The sequence below is a fragment of the Penicillium hordei genome (genome assembly GCF_028827395.1).
Source record: "Penicillium hordei strain IBT 12815 chromosome Unknown utg000003l_segment0_segment0, whole genome shotgun sequence".
NCBI classification, from domain to species: Eukaryota; Fungi; Ascomycota; class Eurotiomycetes; order Eurotiales; family Aspergillaceae; genus Penicillium; species Penicillium hordei.
In genome coordinates, this window is record NW_026623144.1 from 4,410,192 (window position 1) to 4,429,289 (window position 19,098).

Genomic DNA, 19,098 nt, shown 5'->3' on the forward strand with positions numbered 1-19,098 from the left:
AATACTCTGACCTCACTACATTGTCTCTTTCCAAGGTGAAAGGTGCAAGTGTTGACAGTTGGGCTCATCTTCTTTGAGCTTTTATTCTCTTATCGATAAGCACCCCTCCATGCCATTTTATATCGCCTATCTCAATACGATTTACACTACAGATTTTAAAGGCCGTTGGCATTTAACTTGAACCAAGATGGATACATTTTTAACTGGGGTGTGTCTCGTATATCATTGATCATAGGGCAAGCAACTAATTCGTTGTTATATACAGCTCACCCGGCAAGCCATGAATTATGCCATTCGGTATGCTTGATAATGACTGAGGAACGACACCTTTCAATGCTAAAAGCTGTCACGTAGGTCGGGAATTGCAATAACTGCCAGTTATGCAATGCGCCAATCATCGCGCTTGCTCAGAGTACGTGTTCTTTTCGGCTACAGGAAGAAGTCAGCGCTGATCAGTTCCCGCAGAATGTCAAGAGCGAGGACAGAGACGAGCTAGTCTCCTTGCAACAACGCTTAGAAAGCAAGATACAAGTTATCGCCCCAGCTATCGACATGATTGAGTTGATGTGAGCCACTCGACACTGGTTTGGATTGCCAAAAAGCTCATAATTGGTTTAGTGCTGCTCGAGGAAATACGTCATTGGAATCTGCTGTCGCCCTCACAAAGTCTCTGAGATGGGACATTCAAGCCCTAGGACAGCGACTGGGAAGAGCCGCGGCATCTGAAGAATTGAGACGCAAAGGGGCAAGATCGTCCAAAGATCAGACAAACAGCGAGAAAGAAATCAAGCTTATTATCAAAGATATCAAAAAGCTGTTGGCTCGGATTGAAGACGCAGTACCACTGATGAACCTGGCCATCACCACCTCTGGCGCCAAGTTATCCACCAACCTACCCGCAACAGTGTCGCCATCCCGGCTCCTCCAAGCAAGCACGTTTCTCACAGCAGGGGATACACAATATTCAATGTCCCCATCTCAGGCAGTCCAAGTAGGGCCGACTTTTACCTTATCTATGTACATGCTATTTGCCAGCCACTTGCGACCCCATGATGAAGAATCTGTTCGCGAAGCCACATGGAAGGAAGTCATGCACAAGGCACGTCTGAAGCTGCGCCGCGTTCCAATAGCTTCATTGCAGTCTCCAGACCAACACCCACGAACGAAACTTCCGGGGCCAGCCGGGTCCGATGAATACGCTTATCAAGTCCTGATCATCGAAGATTTAGATGATGGCCGAGTTCACACAATCGACGAGAATGACCCACAGCCCCAAAACTATGAAAGCATTTCCACAGCAGGAATCCGGGAGATTCTTCCTATTCATCAAATTTCAAAAATCTTCTACGCAGACACCGGGAGGATCCTCAACATCAGCACAGAGGGCGAAACAAACAACCCAGTGCTACTATTGAAACGAGACATAAATGCTCTCCCGCCACGGCGCATGATGGAACGCGACGAGGTGGAAGAGGACTTTCCTCAAACAGAATCCGAAGAAGAACCAGAGGACGAGGAGCAAGCTCAACTCGACGCACAGCTGAACGGAGGCGACAATCCGGAAACCAGCAGCTTCAATTATCTGCATGAAGACTCCATACCCGAAGAATGGCGTCTACCTGCCGGACTAGACCCAGAATGGATCGCATTTGAAGTTTACAACGAAGACGAAACCTCCGATACCGAATCCGAAGCCGAAAATCCCGACTCATCCACAGACGAACCCTCAATCGACCCAAATATAATGGCCAAGCTATCGCTTAATGAGAAGGGGCATTCATTCCACTCCCCATCTCGCCTGGACCAATCATTCTCATCCGCCGCTGCGACAACAACCGTCTCCAACCCTCACTTCGAAAACATCCGCACCTCTCTCTCCCTCCTCGAAACCCTCCTCCGCCTAACATCCCTCCAGCAATTCCAGCAACAATCCCACCTCTCGATCAGCGACGAGCTCCTCAACTTCTTCCTGGAAGAATCTTCCACAACCGGCGCTGGCGGCGACGAACAGCACCGTCAGCAGTTACGCTCCGAGGCCCGTCGTCGCGTTGGCTGGGACCCTTACAATGAAAGCCCCGTCAAACACCGCGGTGAGGATTACCAGTACGGCTGGGAGCCTGGTAGTGGTCCCCACCAATATGGCGGCGATCCTTACTCGCCCAGTGGGCGGTCCCAGGGCTTCCATCTTCGTTCCAGGGAAAGTACACCGGAGACCCCAGTGCGCAAAGGCTCGTCCAATGTCCGTCCAAGTGGTCAGCGTTCTATGAGGCCTGCGTATGCTGAATCTCCCCTTTCGAAAAAGATGGGGAGGTCTCTAGATGATGCAGATGTAGGGTCTGGCACGGCAGATTGAATGGGAAATGGATGGGAAATTCGTGGACTATGATGCCTTGTACATGTATTATGATCATGATTACGAGATAGCGAGTGCATTACAAGATTGACTTTTTCATCCTACCCTTCGGACAAATCCTCTACTGGATGTTGAATTGTTCGGCGAATGCCATCATCCATAGCAGCCGTCGATTGTTGGCTAATGGTCTACTTAGGAGCTTAGATAGTCAGATTTCCATGGTAAGATGGGATGTATGTAGATAGAAGGAATGACGTGTATTTAGATATCAACCGCATAGACAGATAAAATCGCTCGCTGAAAGCAAGTTGCAGAAAACAGAGCTGGGAATAAAAGGAGAGGGGGGAAAAGCCCGAAACGCCAAAAAAATAAAAGACCCGACATTCCTAAACTCCAACCAAAGCAGATTCAGGAGCAATTGGCCGTGTTTAAGCTGGCGCACGCAGTAGCAAGACCACGCTTTCGGGGGTATATAGTATAGACAAGCGCCCTCGGGACCAACTTAGATCATCTTGCTGATGCGTCCTTGAAAAGAGATGGAGAATCACTCCCAATCTTCATCGCTCTCGTCTGCCTTCGCAGCGGATGAAGCCTTTTCCTTGGGACTACCAGGTGTGCGACTAGCAGCGCCGCTCACAACATCGTAGCTGGATTCGCTGTCGGCTTGAGAGTGCTGGTCGTTTGAACGGCGAGGCTCGGCTTTCTCGGTTTCTTTGGTGGGAGCAAGGGTCTGAGCACCGGAGCGGACATGTGGAGTAGAGGGAGACTGAGACTCAGAGTCGGAGTCGTCGTCCCAGCCGACTTCTTCTTCTTCTTCGGCGTTGGCACCTGTAAAATAGAAGAGGTTAGCACTGGAAACAAAAATTACCGGGGTAACAGACTCAACATACCCTTCAAAAGTTCCTTGCGCTTCTTCTCCTCGGTCTCCACGACGAGACGCAAGAAGTAGTAACGAGTCCAGAATTCCGCGTATTCAACCTGCTCGGGCACGAGCTTCTCCATGGCCGAACGGAGCTCGGGGTATTTCTCCAAATCGGCGGCGATCTCATCCGTCTTGACTTCGACATTGAACTCCTTCTTGAACGAAGGCCACTCGTCGCTGACCGGGTCCTTGCTGAAACTTTCCAGGTTTGAATGAATAACGTGCAACTGTGCCTCGAACCGTGTAGCATGGATGACCCGCTTTCCCTCAGCATCCTTGCTCTCGAAAAGAAGCTTGCCGGACTCATCGGTGTCGGGGGGCAAAATGCTAACAGCCTCACGCAGCTTCTGGCCGATGTTCATTCCGAATCGCAAGATCGCTTCATCGGCTGCTTCCTCTGCCTTCTCGATCTCCTTCAGTCGCCGAGCGGCTTCCGCCTTCAGCCGCGTAATAAAGCTTTCTCCACTGGCGCCAGCGCCTTCGCCTTCTCCCTTGTCGGCAGATTCTCCTCCTTCTGCGGCAGCCTTAGGTGTGGTAGTCTCGTCACTTTGTCCCTCGCCACTGCCCGTCAAGGCAGCTGTGCTGAGAGACAGCCCCTTTGTCCTGTCGGCGAGTGTTTCCTTGAGATCTGAAAATCCTTTCACGGCTTCCTCGCTGGCAGCTGCATACTCCTGGCGAGCACCTTCGTAGTAGGTTTCTCCTTGTTTGCGTACATTGTCCCATAGTCCTCCAATTCGGGAGCCCCACGGACTGGCGGAGAATGCACGGAAGGTCTCTTGTAGCTCATCGTTGAGGTTGGCGTTAGACTCCTGGGGCTTGGAGTCGGAAGGAGCTTCCTCCTTGTTGGAAAAAGCCTCCTCCTGGATGTAATCGTAGGCGATATCCATGATTGGGAAGATGCAGGAGGGAAAGGAGGGTCAAGGATTTGGAAGCGCAAGGTTGCAGGATCTCCGCGTTCGTCCATGGGCCGACCGCCCCGCTTGCGACGATCCTCAAAAACTACCAACTACATCATATAAACACAGCAAATAAATTTATGGTAAAATGTATATAATAATCATATTGAACAGTATTTCACAAATTCATAAGTCATAAATTCCATTGAATAATCTCAGAAACAACGTCACCCTTCAGGTAAGCTGTAAGGCTCTCCTACACTATCCTGACTGCCCATCCAAAAATTCGGGAGCGGAATGCTCTCCATGACGCTCGATGTAAGAAGCTGACTCCGAGAAAGGATCCGGCCCTGCCATTGAGGATCTCGGTCCACCGCCTGCGAGGATTCAACTTGGACCACTGAGCCAGGAACACGAGGTCGTTGGAACGAATTATCACCCGACTCGATTCCACGTTCTCGTTCACGGATGGGCGACGACTCGGGAACCATTTCAGTAGACTCTTTGTCACCTTCCTGGCTCTGTGTCTGTGTCTGAGAGAATGGCCCCGGTGCCTGGTTTCGAAGAGAAGGCTTCCACGCCTCCAAATTTGTGTACTGGCTACTGCCTCCGTGAGGGAAAAGCTCAGACATCTTCTGTGTATTCAGCGTTGGGATTGGCTCGTGCGGGAACTGTGTAGCTGCGTGCATTCTTTGATAGCAAATTGAAGCATCAGACATCGGAGCTTCGGATGAAGGAGCATCATCCAATCCAGGGCTCGGTTGCGCAGCTGGTAGAGGAAGTTCTTGGGAATCATCCTTGGGTGACTCTAGGCTGTGTTGGGTCGCCTGTGAGCCGTCCTGCGGACCGAATTCTCTGTGTGCTTTCTTCGGAGATGGTGTCACGGAACGTCCATTGAGATTTTCCTCAAAGTCTCCGTATTCCGAGTCCGCATCCGTTTCGTAAACGACTGTCCTTTCCCTCTTAGTAGGCTCAGTTCTCGAGCTCCCATTAGCTTCAGTGGGGAATTCCTGGGAGGTTGACTCCGTCGGGGGTACAGATGAGGGGAATTCCTCAGTAGTAGTTGGATAAGGGTGGAACATATTGTTACGGAGACTTGTAGAATCGAATGTTGTTGGCCGTGGTAAAGATTGGCCTGCAGGGTCTTGTGAATCCTCAACCACTCGCCAAGCCTCCGGGGGTTCTTTTTTGATAGGTTGCATGGAATTATCTGCGGGGTTTAACTGCTTCCGTTTCGAAGGAGAGCAAGTAGTGCTGCGAAATTGAGATGAAGTTATAATAGCGAGGCCGGGGCTTTCGGGCGTCTGTGAAGAAGGTATCTCGCGCGTCCGAAGCTTTTGCGGCGTGACAGGAGCCGTAGATGCCCGCTCTCCCCCACCTCCACTTCCAGGATTTGATTCCGGTGCTTCTTTTTGTTGAGATATAGGTTCCCCAGTTGAGAGATCCAGCTCTTCTTCTAAGGCTCTGCGCTTTCGTTTGGCGGAGGTCGTACGTTTCTGTTTGGGCGTATGTTCTGTTTGTTCATTTTTCATGTCCCTCTTCTGCGGTGTCGGCTGGATATATCCCATGTTCACGTCGTCGTCATCATCATCATCATCGATGGTAATGTAACGTCGCACAAAGTCCATCTGAGTTAAAGTCTTGTCCCGCTTTCCCGTTGACTTCTCTAAAGATTTTCGACCGCCCCTGGGACGGACACTCGCCCTTGGTGTCTCGCTCTTTCGTGGTCCATGACTTCGGCTTCCATCTCGATTGACGACTCTAGAGCTCCTCCGCTTCTGCGAGCGTTCATTTGAATCGCGCTCTTGCTCACTCATCTTGAATTTCGAGACACGGGTTGACCGAACTGGTGGAGCGGGAAGATAGTCTGAATCCTTGTCGGACCCATCATCTACATTTGGCCGCTGAGTTGTGTCCTGGGTATCGTCGCGACGCTTGTGTTCGTCAATGTAGCCAAGCTGGTCATCATTTGAAGGCGTGGGTTGTGTCACAAAGTCAATTTGCGTGAGAGTTGATTGAACTCGTGGCAACAATGCTCGTTTACGAGTGCTTGCTGATGTCGATGACTGTGGTGATCGGTTCCGTGCGGTGATGCTTTTCGTGGCAGTTGTTGGAAGACCTGGTGGACTCGACCAGCTCGGGGTGTGGGACTGATTTCGAGGAGGCTCTGGCAGGTTACGAGATTCATGCGATTGCTTCATTGCAACAGCAATGTTTCAAGGCTTAAACATCAGACTGGAGCCTACAGGTAAAAGATATGACGTTAAGGGAGATAGATGCCTAAGGCGGTTCGCGTCGACGCGTCGCTAATAATGGCTTGGTCCGTGTGCGATACTTTTGACCTCCATGCATTCACAATATAATAATGACATAAAAAACAATGCAATCATTCCAATCTGGACTGTTCGAACAGAAAAAAGGAATTTAAAAAGAAAAAGAGCAAAAAAGAAATCTCAGGTTTGGTTTTAGGAATAGCCGAACGCGGGGGTCGAACCCGCAGCCTTAAGATTAAGAGTCTTACGCTCTACCGATTGAGCTAGCCCGGCCGGGCTGTTGATAAGGCTCACGTATAATGTTACATAAGCCATGCCTAAAGTGTGAGCTTAACAAATTTCGAGGTCGGCGAAAGCAATCCTAAAGTAGCAATTCTGATCTTTTTATTTAAACAATTCATGTCCAATATACATAGGTAACATACAACAGGTCTAGTTGTGAAAAACTAGTCCTCATCAGACATCAACCATTCGGGAATTGCATCCTCATCGTCAGGGTCCTCAGAAAGCAAAGATCCCTTCTCGATCTCGCTGTCGGAATCATATTTAGGCACGGGTGACGGTGGCTGAGAGACAGTAACCACACTTGCGGATTTGGAGCCACCATTTGTTGACGAATCTACAGCGATAGGAGCTTTGTCAGATGATCCTGCGAGGACTTGGGGTACAGATGTCGGGTTTGAGCCGCGGTTTGGGACAACCACCAGTGAGTAGCGAGGTGGTTTTGATGCTTTGTTCCTGGCAATACTCTCAGGAATCGACATCGGGTTTATGGCCAAAGGCGCAGGATTTGGAGGTTCCACCGGGTCTGGGGCTAGATCATCATCATCATCGGGCGGAAATCCCCCTTCAAGAGTATAATCCTCCTCGTCCAATGACGGTTTCGTTTCTCTTTTCGTGTAGTCTTCGGGAAACCCCTGGTCATGTACCATTCTGCCCTTTCCTAGAACTTTCGGAGGCAGACTATTGGCTGGTTCATCTGGTTCAGGAAAGAAACCACCACCAGCATCAACATCCATTTCGTCTTCGATATCTTCAGGCTGTTGTTCCTCGTCATCGTCGGCATATTCCTTGACCCTTTCTGCAATCCTAAGCTTCATCAAAAAGAGCCGCCAGAACCGTAGAGCCTCCACAGTTCTTGCCTCCAGTGCAGCATACCGCCTCTCATCTTCGAGACCCCTCAAAACTTCCTCAAGCGCCTCCTGGTACTCGATGGCAATAACAATTCCCCCGAGTACAGCGGTACCACGACGACCTCTAAATTCAAACCCAGTGACTGCGTCGGCATAGTCAATGCCAAGGATTCGAGCAGCTCGAACTGCCTCCGGCCGCTTAATGTGAACTCCGCCAGGTGGAACCATACTGGGCACATAAACATCGAGGTTTCCGTATGTGTTCTTCGGAATTCTTCCCTGAACCACCGGTGGTGGGACGTAGATTTCTGTCTGGAACTCGGCGTATAGTGTAGTCTCTTGAGGCTCATTTTCATCTTCATCATCACTGAATCCCCCGCCCTTGCTTCGACTGGCGGCAACACGCTTGAGAGGCTGCTCGCCAACTCTAACATCCCGCCCAAGGCGATACCATTTATCGGAGCTTCGCACAATATGCACGTCAGATCGACGATAAACGGGTTCGGATGTCTCACTCCGTGCTGTGCTTTTTCCCAGCCCCACGTGCCCAATGATTCGTTTGGGATGGATTACTTCATTGCGACGAACGTGTCGCTCAAGCGCATAGACGGGATGATCCTTGAAGTCCTGGATATTGCGTGGCATTGGCTCGGCTGCTGATTTGGATGTTAGTTCACTAATCTCTGCCTCATCCCGATCGTCGAAGAAGGGTTTTTCATAGGCCTTTAGTGCCTTATCCCACCACTTCTCGCCATTCCGTGTGACTTCCACGCGGAGTTTCCGTGTCTTTGCATTAAATGCTTTTACATAGCGACGAGTGACGTCTCTTGCGGAGGCGTCATCCTCGAAAGCAACCACATAATTCATCAAGTTTAACGAATCACTCGCAGGTGGTTCAAACCTCGAAGGTTTAGCTAGGGATTTTGTTACGACGGGGTCAATTGGAACCCATTTCTGTGCAGCTTCGTTGAAGGCTTCCACCCAAAATACCGGAAATGACGAGTCTCGCGGTGTCGGAATTGGAGCTGTGGGTGTTAGTAGGCGTAGACTAACAATCGCTTAAAATCACATACCTGAACAGTATTTCGGTTGGGGAGGACGTGAGGGGGTGAATTTAGGCTGTCCAATCCGTCGAGGTCTTGAAGCTGCAGATGATTTTTCACTCTGGCTGCGTTCATCTGTTGAGGATCCAGGATCGTCTGATGATATCACGATATATTGATGCTTTGGTTTAGACGGCGTCATGTCTTTCACGGTGCCAGAAAATGGCAACGGTTGCAATGAGCAAATAAGTCTCGCCTCTACAGCTACAGACCGCAATAGGGCACAGAATAGCTGAGCCCCAAAGTCCCGGGAACCTTGCATTGTCTTTGCTTGGGTTCGAAAATCCCCTTTGGATAAGAAGACTTCAGCATTCGTCATGATTGATTCCTGTATATTCATGTCAGTGAATGGTTGTTGATGGAAAAACTTATGAAGGATACCAGTTTCTGCTTCAATTGCGATTCATCTTCCGCCCAGTGAGCCCGTTTCATTCCTGGTTTGGTAATCTGAAATCTGCGTGTGAAGGCATCTGCAGCCTGGTTGAGACCATCCATAAACGTGGTGGATCTGTTATAATGTGGTTTATCCTCGTCTGGATGTAGAAGGGCGATTACTTTCCTAGGCAGTGTCTTCTTTAGGAATTCCTACAATGCTGTTAGACCCTTAATCGATATGCCCAAGTAGGCCAGCACTCACCTGTAATTCCTGATCATTGCACCACATGTTGCGTAACTGGACGTGGCCGAGAAGGCAAAGAATATGAGATTTGTGCACATCCAATCTAGCTTTTCTTTCGGCTCCAGTTAAAGGCTTCCTTCTTTGAAATGTTTTTTTGTGCTTCTCGGGTTCTTGCTCCAGTGTGATCTGGAGCATGTCATCGTCACCTTGAGACGGAAAGTGTCTCAACAAGGACTGGGATGGTGGCTGTAATTCAACATCTTCCCAGTCAACGTCTGATTCTTCTGATGTCGATGAATCGTAAACAGTTTGCACCGGTTGGGTGCTATGTTTGTTTGCTTCTGCGTCCCGATGTGTTTGTTCCGAGGCCTCTAATCCCACGGGGATAGCTTTCATATCCCCGGCCTTACGCCTCTTAATTGGTCTGTCTGAAGCAAATTGCCCGGGATCTCTAGCTTCAGCCTCCTCCAGCAGTTCTTGATAGACATCTGGAGCATGATCATCTGTCTGTCTCTGACGTTTAGGTTGACGAGCGGGCGTCACCTGGCTCCTTGCGGAACGGGCTGGTGTTTGGCGCACCATTGCAAGCTAAAATGTTGAAATGCAGAATCATGTAGTAAATTCCTAGGCTTTTTATCCGATGAGGCTCTACGCGTCGCGCGTCAGCACACAATGTAGCGTTTCGGTAACCTGCCCTCCTTGGAAATGCAATAGGACAAAACATCAAGGAACAGAAAAAGCAAAATGTTCCCTACTTTTCAGAAATGATATTTGCACAACAGAGATGTGTCCCCGCCAAAGCTTTGTTGACGCGCTGCATTTCGGGTCCTTCCAGATCACAGGGTGCGTCATGTCGGATTTTGATTTATCCGTACCGACATCAATATAACCCGATTAGGAAGTAGCCTTGGAAACTGTTTGCGTTTTGTCTAATATCAACCGATTTGAATGGTTTATTTATTGATATCCTGATTATTCTGGTTATTGGATTAAGCTTGTATGGTTTATGGATGTCTCACTTAGTTCTTGTTAAATGGCAAAAAAAAAAAAAAAAAGCCCCGCGAGAACACAAGATATATATCTACATAAAAGTCTTCTCTATTATCCTTAGCGAAACAAAACCAAGCCCTACAAGCAGTCAAGCCAAGATAACACCGTATCCAAAGAAGAAGATAATTTACCTAGGATATAGGTCGATGAAATACATGTAGTTAGATAGTGAGTCCTAATTGACCAAGCAGCAAAGAAGATACAATACTATTGAATGACAACAGGACTTCACAAATTGCCTGATACCACGTCATCTTCCAAAAGGATTTGCACATGCCGAGCAGGTAAAATGGATAAGTATCTGGGATACTAAGCAAAGCGGTATGCATATACGGAGTCCAATTAATGTTCATGATATATATTGCAATCTACTATACTGCGTCTAAGCATATCCCAGCCATTATTTTTTTGTTTCTCCCTCGTAGATTTGCATGGGCTCTATAGGACGGAGACATTCCAGCCAATAGAACCTATTCAGCGGAGATAACTTGCTTTCCGAGTGATCAGTTAGGTTACCCTAGAAAGTTAATAAGGGCCCTTCTAGAGCGCGATCTACAACATAGAAATTTCTAAATGAGACCAGGCTGTAAAAGGAAAATCAACAAGGACAATACTAGCTTCAACATTTTGACACTAACCCCTCTTGGTGGATGGTGGGGGTGTGGAAGAGATGGTTTTCCTCTCCAGACCAACTGTAGATGTGCATGATCTACATTTCGCTTGCGTCTGACAGTTGTGCGGTGGTCACACCTTTTAGTCCTAAGCCGTGCCGATTGGTCGTAGCTCCACCCAGGCCCGGTATTCTGGATTCTAGCAGATGATTTGCAGTTCCAATTCCAAATATTTTTGACTTTTCTTAAGCGATGGGCCCTTAAAAAAAATTCCTTCCCCTCTAATGTACTATGTGCAAAGGTGTGAGAACGTGTTGGGGTTACTTCGGCGAGACCGCGAATTGAACTGTGTGGATCTCTCTAGCCGATCATTTCTGTGAATAATTCACCCCGCACCTACATGCACAACAGGGTTAATAGTTGATTTATTGGGCTTCATCAAATTAAAGAGAATGACAAAGGGGGTTGCTTTCTTCCTTTCTGATTAGTTTCGTATTGGTATTGTCGTTGTCCTTAGCGGAACCCCCAAGCTGGTGAAAAAGTCGCCTTGTGAAGTATAGGTCTATTTCATCCGTGGCCAATAAAACGTAGTGATATCATCTGTGGAGAATAAATATCTGTGAAAAATACCCAAGCGGTCTACCCTTTCACCAGCAGGTAGTTGTTTTATGCATGACACGTAGTATCAAGTCCGTTTAGCGAAAGCCCCAAGACGGGCAATGGGCCGATATGCACGTTGTCAAGGATAATAGGCTGCATGTCTTACTTGACTCCAAACTAATTCCAATAGAGTTTCACTATTTTAGAAGTAAATGAGTTGTCCAGAATCGAGCCAGGCACATCCTTCCAGGTGCATCTAGTTGCTACCCTACCGGTAGGAGCAAGGTGCAGCTTGGGGTGATTCTCGCTGCATACATTTGCTTAGCACGCTTTGTCACTTACTCTTTCTTCTTCCCAGAGCTTGATGCAGATTGGCTGGCTGAAGTTTCCGGTGTGCAGCCCTACAAACTAGGTACTAACTAGGTACATACAGAGTAGCTTAGTGAAAGTAGTAAAGTGAGTACACGTTTTCTCCTCTTGGACTCAGATCTGATAGGCCATTAACTTATTGTCAGAGTCTTGGCATCTCGTGTAGCATGTGTCTCGGCTTAGTCGTATGTATTCGGAGTTGTTCGGTTGTGAACACTTAGCAGACTAACAGACTCTGTAATTTCCAATGCCCTACCTCCCCACATCAAAGAAAGTATGGTATGTACATCCTCTGTACGAGTCCTGCTTATGGTGGGTGCTTTTAGATACCAGCGACCAAAGCAAGAATCTCAAAAGAGATAAATCGCCAAGGGATGTCTCCACTACGCTGCGGAGTGACGACTTAGCGGTTCCTGGGTTGCGGTTCGACGGACATCGAACCACGCATCTATTGTTGTACTAATGTAGCATCAGAGAGAGACAACTCATCCGAAAAAAAAAAAAAATTTCGCATTCGCATACCTAGGCAATTTGCAAAGAAAAAAAGATTGAAATGTCCATCAAAGAAGGTATGTACAACATACATGGTCCCGTCTCGAAAATTGGTTCTGGGGCTGGCGTTACCGACACGATGGAACCCGAATAACTTTCCCAGTCACCGGGTCCGGGTGAATTTCAATTCCAATTAATTCCCGGGGTGTTCCCTTTGGATGGGAACCCGGGTCCATGGCAGCGAGAACATTATTTTTGGGACGGCTGCAGGGATGCTGTGCTTGGGATTCTATCTACAAGCCCCCTTCTTTCCGTAGAATGCTAAGACTGCAGCTTTTTGATTCGGGGTACTCCGAGTACAGAAGGTTACATCTATATCTTTGTCGGTGTTTTTGTTACTTGAAATTGGGGTATACACCTGAGCACATTTGCCATTTCCGTCTACAATACATGCTATACGTTATAATTGTTTCATATTTGTTTGATCGACATTTGTAGAGCAATGACGGAAGATTTCCAGATCTTCCTAGGTCTAGAAGTTCAGGAGGACACTTGAGTACTCTGTATCTCTCTACGATATACGGAGTAGGTAATATCTTGTATAGTGCAGAAATCCAGACGCCATTAGAAAAATAAAAATAAAAGATACAAGATAAAAACTAATATGAAGACCCGAAGTAGCGGAAACTATTGTGCATGTTCCGTGATGCACTTCTCGATCCCATGTGCCCCTCCTTTTGGAGCAATTTGGGGAGAAAAAGCCCAGGCTTCAAACGCCCCGTGTGACGCTATTTCTGATGGATCACTTCCTATTTCCCCACCGCTAGGCCTAAATATGGTAGGAGTCCGAGTTGTCCTGCAACGAAAAAGAACAAAGGAAACTTCGAGTTTTCTATACAGGACTTCAAAAATCTTCTAGAATTATTCCATTTGATATTCGGGTCCAACCATTGGGAGTCCGTGCGATGACTAAGGTCCTGGCGTGGGAACAGTACCGGGGCCGTGATTGTTATGGAGATGAATTCATTTGGGAAATCCCAACAACTCCACGTCTCTATGGGGCCGTTCCCCAGTCTAGAATCCATTATTACCGCCCCTTCTCCTTTTTCCATTTTTGATTTTTTTGATTTGAAACATTGGTAACATGTGTTTATTTGTTTATTCACGGAAAAAAAAAAAGAAATCTCACTTCGGGGTATAACGGCGTTTGAATCTGGCTATTGCTAGGATGACCCTGCAAGATTCTGCACAAGTGTTCTGCACAAGTGTTCTTGGAAATCGTTTCTGTTGATCGGCTGAATCTTAAGGGCAAATCCCAGCAGAAAGGTTGAAGGCGGCCCGTGGCTGGGCGGGTTGCATATTCCCAGCTAGGTGGAACCAACCTCTATTGGTTCATCGAGCCCAATTAGCCAGGAGCCTTCGATCGCGAGGATCGAGATAATGAGCCCTGGGTAAAATGGCTGGCCAAGTTCTGAAAAAGATACATAACATGTACCATCTGGGGTTCCATGTTAGGGAATCGGAGGATGACCGGGGGTCACCGGGGAAAGAGCCTTAGGTTTTATCAATCCAACATCACAACTTGGAATAATAGTGAAGCTGCCAAGAAATATTGCATCTTATGATTCTGTCCTTCTGAAGGAAAAGAAATAAGTTTAATATTTATATTCCAGGTCTCTGAATAGTAGAAAAAAAAACAAAAAACACAAAAACACGAAACGTAAACTAGAAAAAGTGAAGTAAAAAGCCAGTGTCGTGTCAATTACATATTAATTCCGTCCAATCATTTTCAATAGACCACTAAACTTTTTCCCTGGCGAAAACAGGGACGTTACATGGGTACTATTCCGCTTTTAATGATTTCACGCCTGAAGCGCCTGGGCATCGTGCTCTTTCATATGCTTTTACTTTTTCACTCTTTACCATTCACCCAGCTTTGTACACGAACTAGAGCTCCACTTCCGGGGTTTGCTCTCGCATTTGGTTTCGCATTTGGTCTTTTTTTTCTTTTTTTATGTTTTTTTATTTGTTTTCGAATATTTCAAATGTCGATCTTACGCTGAATTATAGTTGTCGGGATTGTCCTCCCGCCCTGCCAGATTATAACTTAACCCAAGTTGTCGGGCTCCTCTTTCCCCCCTCCTTCTCTTTCAATCATGTCTGGATTTGCGTCAGTTTGAGTCTTTCCGTATTCATATTGGGACTTGGAATGGAGCGCGAGATAACTTCCTGAATCCACTTCACTAAGAAATAGCTCAATATCCATCCTGAGCGCCTTGATACCTGCCCACCATTGATTTCGGATAAGAGCGAGGCGACCATGGGTGCTAGACGTCCGGTGAGTTTGTTTCTCTTATAGAACATGGTCCCCATGTCAATACTTTATCGTTATTGATATTCTGGTGACTATTTGGCTATCGATTTCCTTGCTAACGTGAAATCATGCAGCCACTTCAAGCTGACTGGTAATACTACCTCCATTGTCCCCTCCTCATATTTCTTTACCAAATCCAAGACTGGCGTGACTTACCGTATCATAACAGCGATACTCAGTCGTTGACTGAAAGTGTTATGGATTATCCTGTCGAGAACGGAAGAACCTATCATAGGTACCACGAGGGAGGTATGTTAACTATTCCGGCTCTGTTAAATCTCAGACAGCATGGCTAATTCAATATCTAGCTTATGTATATCCCAATGATGAACAGGAAATAGATCGCCTGGACATGCAACATCACATGTTCAAAATGGCGATGGACGGAAAGCTATTCCAAGTTCCCCTCCAAGACCCAAAGCATATCCTTGATATCGGCACTGGCTCCGGGATATGGCCAATAGAGATGTGTATGATCACCTGTCCTAGCCCTAAAGTTCTTCTCTCACCATCTCAAATTTCTTCTTGCAGCGGCCTTGTTTCCAAACACCGAAATCATAGGGACAGATCTGTCCCCAGTGCAGCCAACAGAAGTTCCGCCAAACGTCCATTTTTTGATTGATGATGCCACTGAAGAAGAGTGGCTATGGAGCAAGGACTATTTTGATTTCATTCATACCGGCCACATGACCGGGGCCATGCCGTCATTCAAGCGCATACTACGACAGGCATTCAAACACCTCAAACCAGGAGCATACATGGAATGTCACGAGCTCGACCCCAAACCAAAATGTGATGATGGTACTATGCCCCCCGAAAATCGAGACGGGGGATACAGCGCATTCGCTATGCATGATTGGGTAGACCTTAACGTACGCTCGGGTCGCGATGCTGATCCACCAAGACAATTCCGAATCGCCCACCGGATTGCACAGTGGATGAAAGACATAGGATTCGTTGACGTTGAACAACGACTCTCCAAAATTCCCACAAATACCTGGCCCGAGGACGAGAAGCTGAGGACCATTGGCGCTTGGAGTGAGAACAATTGGCTTGATGCTTTGTCCGGGTGGTCATATAAGCCCTTTCTTGCCCTTGGCTGGTCCAAGCCTGAAATTGAGGTCTTCCTCGTTGATGTGAGGAAGAGTATACAGGACCGAAGTGTCCATGCTTATATGGACTTTTATGTGGTAACGGGACGGAAACCCCTTCCTAGTGAAGTCGGAACAGCTTCCTGAGTTCTTGTCATCTCCCCCGCTTTCTCCTCATGACTGTCTTATGTTTTATCACACCGTTCCGTTATGTCCCCTCCGAGATGATTTGCATGTGATACCATTGGTGGGAAAAATTCTGCATACATTGCATTGGCGTTGTGTTTATGATTCCAAATATTTTCTTTTTACCTTCTATATAAACCTATTTCCATACCTGATTGTAGTTACAATCAGGTAACTATGCGAATATTTGGTATACATCCGATTCGGCTTCGAACGATTGAATGGGCATAACATGACATAAACATAGATTAAACATAGAAATAAGTTAAGCGTGCAAAACAAGAAAACAATTACTGGATCAAGTGCTATAAACAAAATATGATACAAATGTAGACAGAGGTGATAATGGAAGCCCAAACATTGGCCCATTGAATCCCGCCCTGGAGCAACGCGAAGATTAGTCATCACGCCAAGAATCGGAAAGCTGCCATGCGAAAGTTGATTCCGAGTGCTTGCGACAAGCCTAAGACAGCAATCGGCCTGCACATGCTATAGCCAATCCCATGTCTTTCGGCAGGCATGCCTACCGGCATGCTCTAAAGCCGCCAGCTACCGCAACACTTGATCATCCCTGGATCAGTGATGACCTACTCGCAGCCACGTTTCGTCGCTTCGCCAACGGTCAACGGCGCCATGGGAGCTGCGTTCCCGGACCATTGGAAGCACGGCGACGCCTAGCGAAACGAAGAAACACCGCTCTGGCAAGCATAGGGGGAGGCCCGGCTGAAGATATCGCGTGCTTGTTTGGCCGCAATGGGAGGGAACACATGAAATGGACCGACCATCCGTGGCAGAGAGCGCCATTCGAAACTCAGAGTATGTGTGACAAGACACGCACAATATTTTGAGTATCTGCTAATTGTTTTATGAAGGTTTCGTCGATCATTCTTTCGGTCCTCCTGAAGTACCTTTTTCTTTCTCCGACCAGAACCCGGAGCTTGGACCCGAACCCAGCGAATTTCATACTACTCATCCTCCTCCATCATACCTCGCCAAGGCAGACCAAGCTACGCGTGAGCAGGTGCTGGAGGGGTTCTTGGATGGGAACAATTGGGGCATCGAAGATGCAAGAGACTTCACCCGTCGGTTGAGAATTGACCTCCACCGGGAACCGCGATACAGCCGGCAGATATTCGAGCGGTTACTTGCTCGTTCGGACCCAGAGCTTACAGAAGCAATTGCATTTTTGGATGACCCGTTCCTGAATACTCGGGGATCGGGAAATTACGCCGCAGCTGTTGAAATTTTTGTTCGAACGAAAACGAAACGCGGCAAACGAACCGCTGTCTTAAATGCGATTAATCGGGCGTTGGAGCTGGGGTTGGTTTCAACTGAGGAGATGTGTCTCATCATTACCGCCTTGCCGAATATCCTCGTCGAACGAAACAAGACTCTGGGATCATGGGACCATAAGGCTTTGTTGAAGCACTACCGGGCGATGTGGAAAGCTATTGGGGGCTGTAACATTCTTGGCTATCACGACCTGGACAGAAGCATTGTTGATGCTTGGCTTGGAGAGCTCTTGCGTACTCGCAGCTTTCGTTTTGCCGAGGAACTCATCATCGAAACCCATGATGCAGACAGTCGCAGCCAGTGGCCTTCTGCTTTGGTTCAAGCTTGGTTAGAAAGTATGGATGTCGATTCGGAGACAAGCTTGCCGTTTCCCGACAAGATATTTAGCCAGCTTGATGTTAATAGTGCGGCGGACTGTGTCATTCGTGTGACAGAGTCATTGGCATCGTCTTCAGCAGACAGGGTCTCCAGAAACCAATTGCTTGAAAGATGGCGGGATTGTCTCACGAACGCCGAAGTCATTTCGACCGTTGCCAAGTCACAGGTCTGGTTCGACTTCCCTCTGCCGTGTGTTCAAACACAGATCAAGCATGCCCCTCTGAGCCATTCAACTCAACGTCAGATAATTTTGCGACTCTGGCTTCTACGGACGCTTGGTCGATCTACTGGGCCCATGTACAATCAGAGTGTAAGAGCAACAGATCAACCGATCTACTCATTGCTCAATCTCTACGAAACGGTGATACAAGATACCAGCAGATCGTTCTATCCAAACTTAATGCGGGAAATCCATGATCTCGATCTCCCATACAACAGCCTTCTGCTCCTAGCCCTCAACAAAAAGGGTAAATCCTCCATTACCAAAACCACCCGCAAAACCCTCGAACAACTGGAAACCTCCCAGCTATCCCTAGCAGAAGTGTGGACAACCCCATCCATATACAAGGGAATACAAAAACTCTTCCACACCACATTCGACGAAATGTTCCATCGCGTGAACCTCACCAGTCCAGACACAGTTGAAGAAATCCTGAATGTTGTTCGCTCAGGAGACTCAAAGAACATCTGGCCCATCCTCAGACTTCTCAACAACAACACCCCATTTAAGGTCAGCCTCCACAAAGCCTGGCAGCCCATTCCACACCCCGACGAGAAAGCCCTCGTACGATACCACCCAGCCCCACGGGACAGCCGATGTCCCGATCCCCATGCTGCGGTCGACCTCATAAACCAGCTGGCAGTTGCTCTCTCCTGCTGCAGGCATTTGACTCCGTGTCAATCTTTCCATATGGTTCACTGGCTGTACGGGTATCTTCGCAGACACGGCGGGCCCGTGGATCCGGAGTTCGTGCGGGCTATGTATCATGCTGGTGTTGTTCGATACCGTCGTGATGGCCGCCGTATTTCGGCTACTCAGTATGAGTACATCCGTTGGATCGTTGGCAAGTTTGAAAGCTCTGAGGTTATTGAAGAGCTCACTTCTCTGCCTCAGATTGGTGAATCGAGGGTTGATCGGCGGTAAATGTGGCATGTGAATAGATATCTACACAGGAAATTTTGATAAAATAGAGCGATACGATACCCTTGCTTCAATATTACCTTGTCCAGAGGGTGCTGAGCTGAGCATACAATCAACATGAGAGACATCAAATGTTTGAAAACTCCTATTTTCCTGTCCTGGCCATCCTTTCTCTGAACCTTATAACATAATTCCACGAACAAGTACGTCCGCG

The 19,098-nt window shown here is 47.7% G+C and overlaps 6 protein-coding genes across 6 annotated transcripts; 3 read left to right on the forward strand and 3 right to left on the reverse strand.

Moving 5' to 3' along the window:
• Positions 1-280: 280 nt before the first annotated feature.
• On the forward strand, positions 281-2,353 carry N7537_006888 (RanGTP-binding protein; the record flags this gene model as incomplete). Its single annotated transcript, XM_056897945.1, has 4 exons — positions 281-297; positions 355-412; positions 466-566; positions 619-2,353. The coding sequence occupies 4 exons, from the start codon at positions 281-283 to the stop codon at positions 2,351-2,353; spliced, it is 1,911 nt and encodes a 636-aa protein (XP_056753730.1).
• A 544-nt stretch (positions 2,354-2,897) lies between these two features.
• On the reverse strand, positions 2,898-4,162 carry N7537_006889 (BSD domain-containing protein; the record flags this gene model as incomplete). Its single annotated transcript, XM_056897946.1, has 2 exons — positions 2,898-3,181; positions 3,244-4,162. The coding sequence occupies 2 exons, from the start codon at positions 4,160-4,162 to the stop codon at positions 2,898-2,900; spliced, it is 1,203 nt and encodes a 400-aa protein (XP_056753731.1).
• Positions 4,163-4,398: 236 nt separating this feature from the next.
• On the reverse strand, positions 4,399-6,372 carry N7537_006890 (uncharacterized protein; the record flags this gene model as incomplete). Its single annotated transcript, XM_056897947.1, has 1 exon — positions 4,399-6,372. The coding sequence occupies one exon, from the start codon at positions 6,370-6,372 to the stop codon at positions 4,399-4,401; it is 1,974 nt and encodes a 657-aa protein (XP_056753732.1).
• A 518-nt stretch (positions 6,373-6,890) lies between these two features.
• N7537_006891 (uncharacterized protein) lies at positions 6,891-9,881 on the reverse strand (the record flags this gene model as incomplete). Its single annotated transcript, XM_056897948.1, has 4 exons — positions 6,891-8,602; positions 8,651-9,008; positions 9,062-9,265; positions 9,318-9,881. The coding sequence occupies 4 exons, from the start codon at positions 9,879-9,881 to the stop codon at positions 6,891-6,893; spliced, it is 2,838 nt and encodes a 945-aa protein (XP_056753733.1).
• Positions 9,882-14,992: 5,111 nt separating this feature from the next.
• On the forward strand, positions 14,993-16,033 carry N7537_006892 (class I SAM-dependent methyltransferase; the record flags this gene model as incomplete). Its single annotated transcript, XM_056897949.1, has 3 exons — positions 14,993-15,044; positions 15,104-15,265; positions 15,327-16,033. 3 exons carry the CDS (start codon positions 14,993-14,995, stop codon positions 16,031-16,033), a joined length of 921 nt encoding a protein of 306 aa, XP_056753734.1.
• A 542-nt stretch (positions 16,034-16,575) lies between these two features.
• N7537_006893 (uncharacterized protein) lies at positions 16,576-18,887 on the forward strand (the record flags this gene model as incomplete). Its single annotated transcript, XM_056897950.1, has 2 exons — positions 16,576-16,888; positions 16,945-18,887. 2 exons carry the CDS (start codon positions 16,576-16,578, stop codon positions 18,885-18,887), a joined length of 2,256 nt encoding a protein of 751 aa, XP_056753735.1.
• Positions 18,888-19,098: the final 211 nt, after the last annotated feature.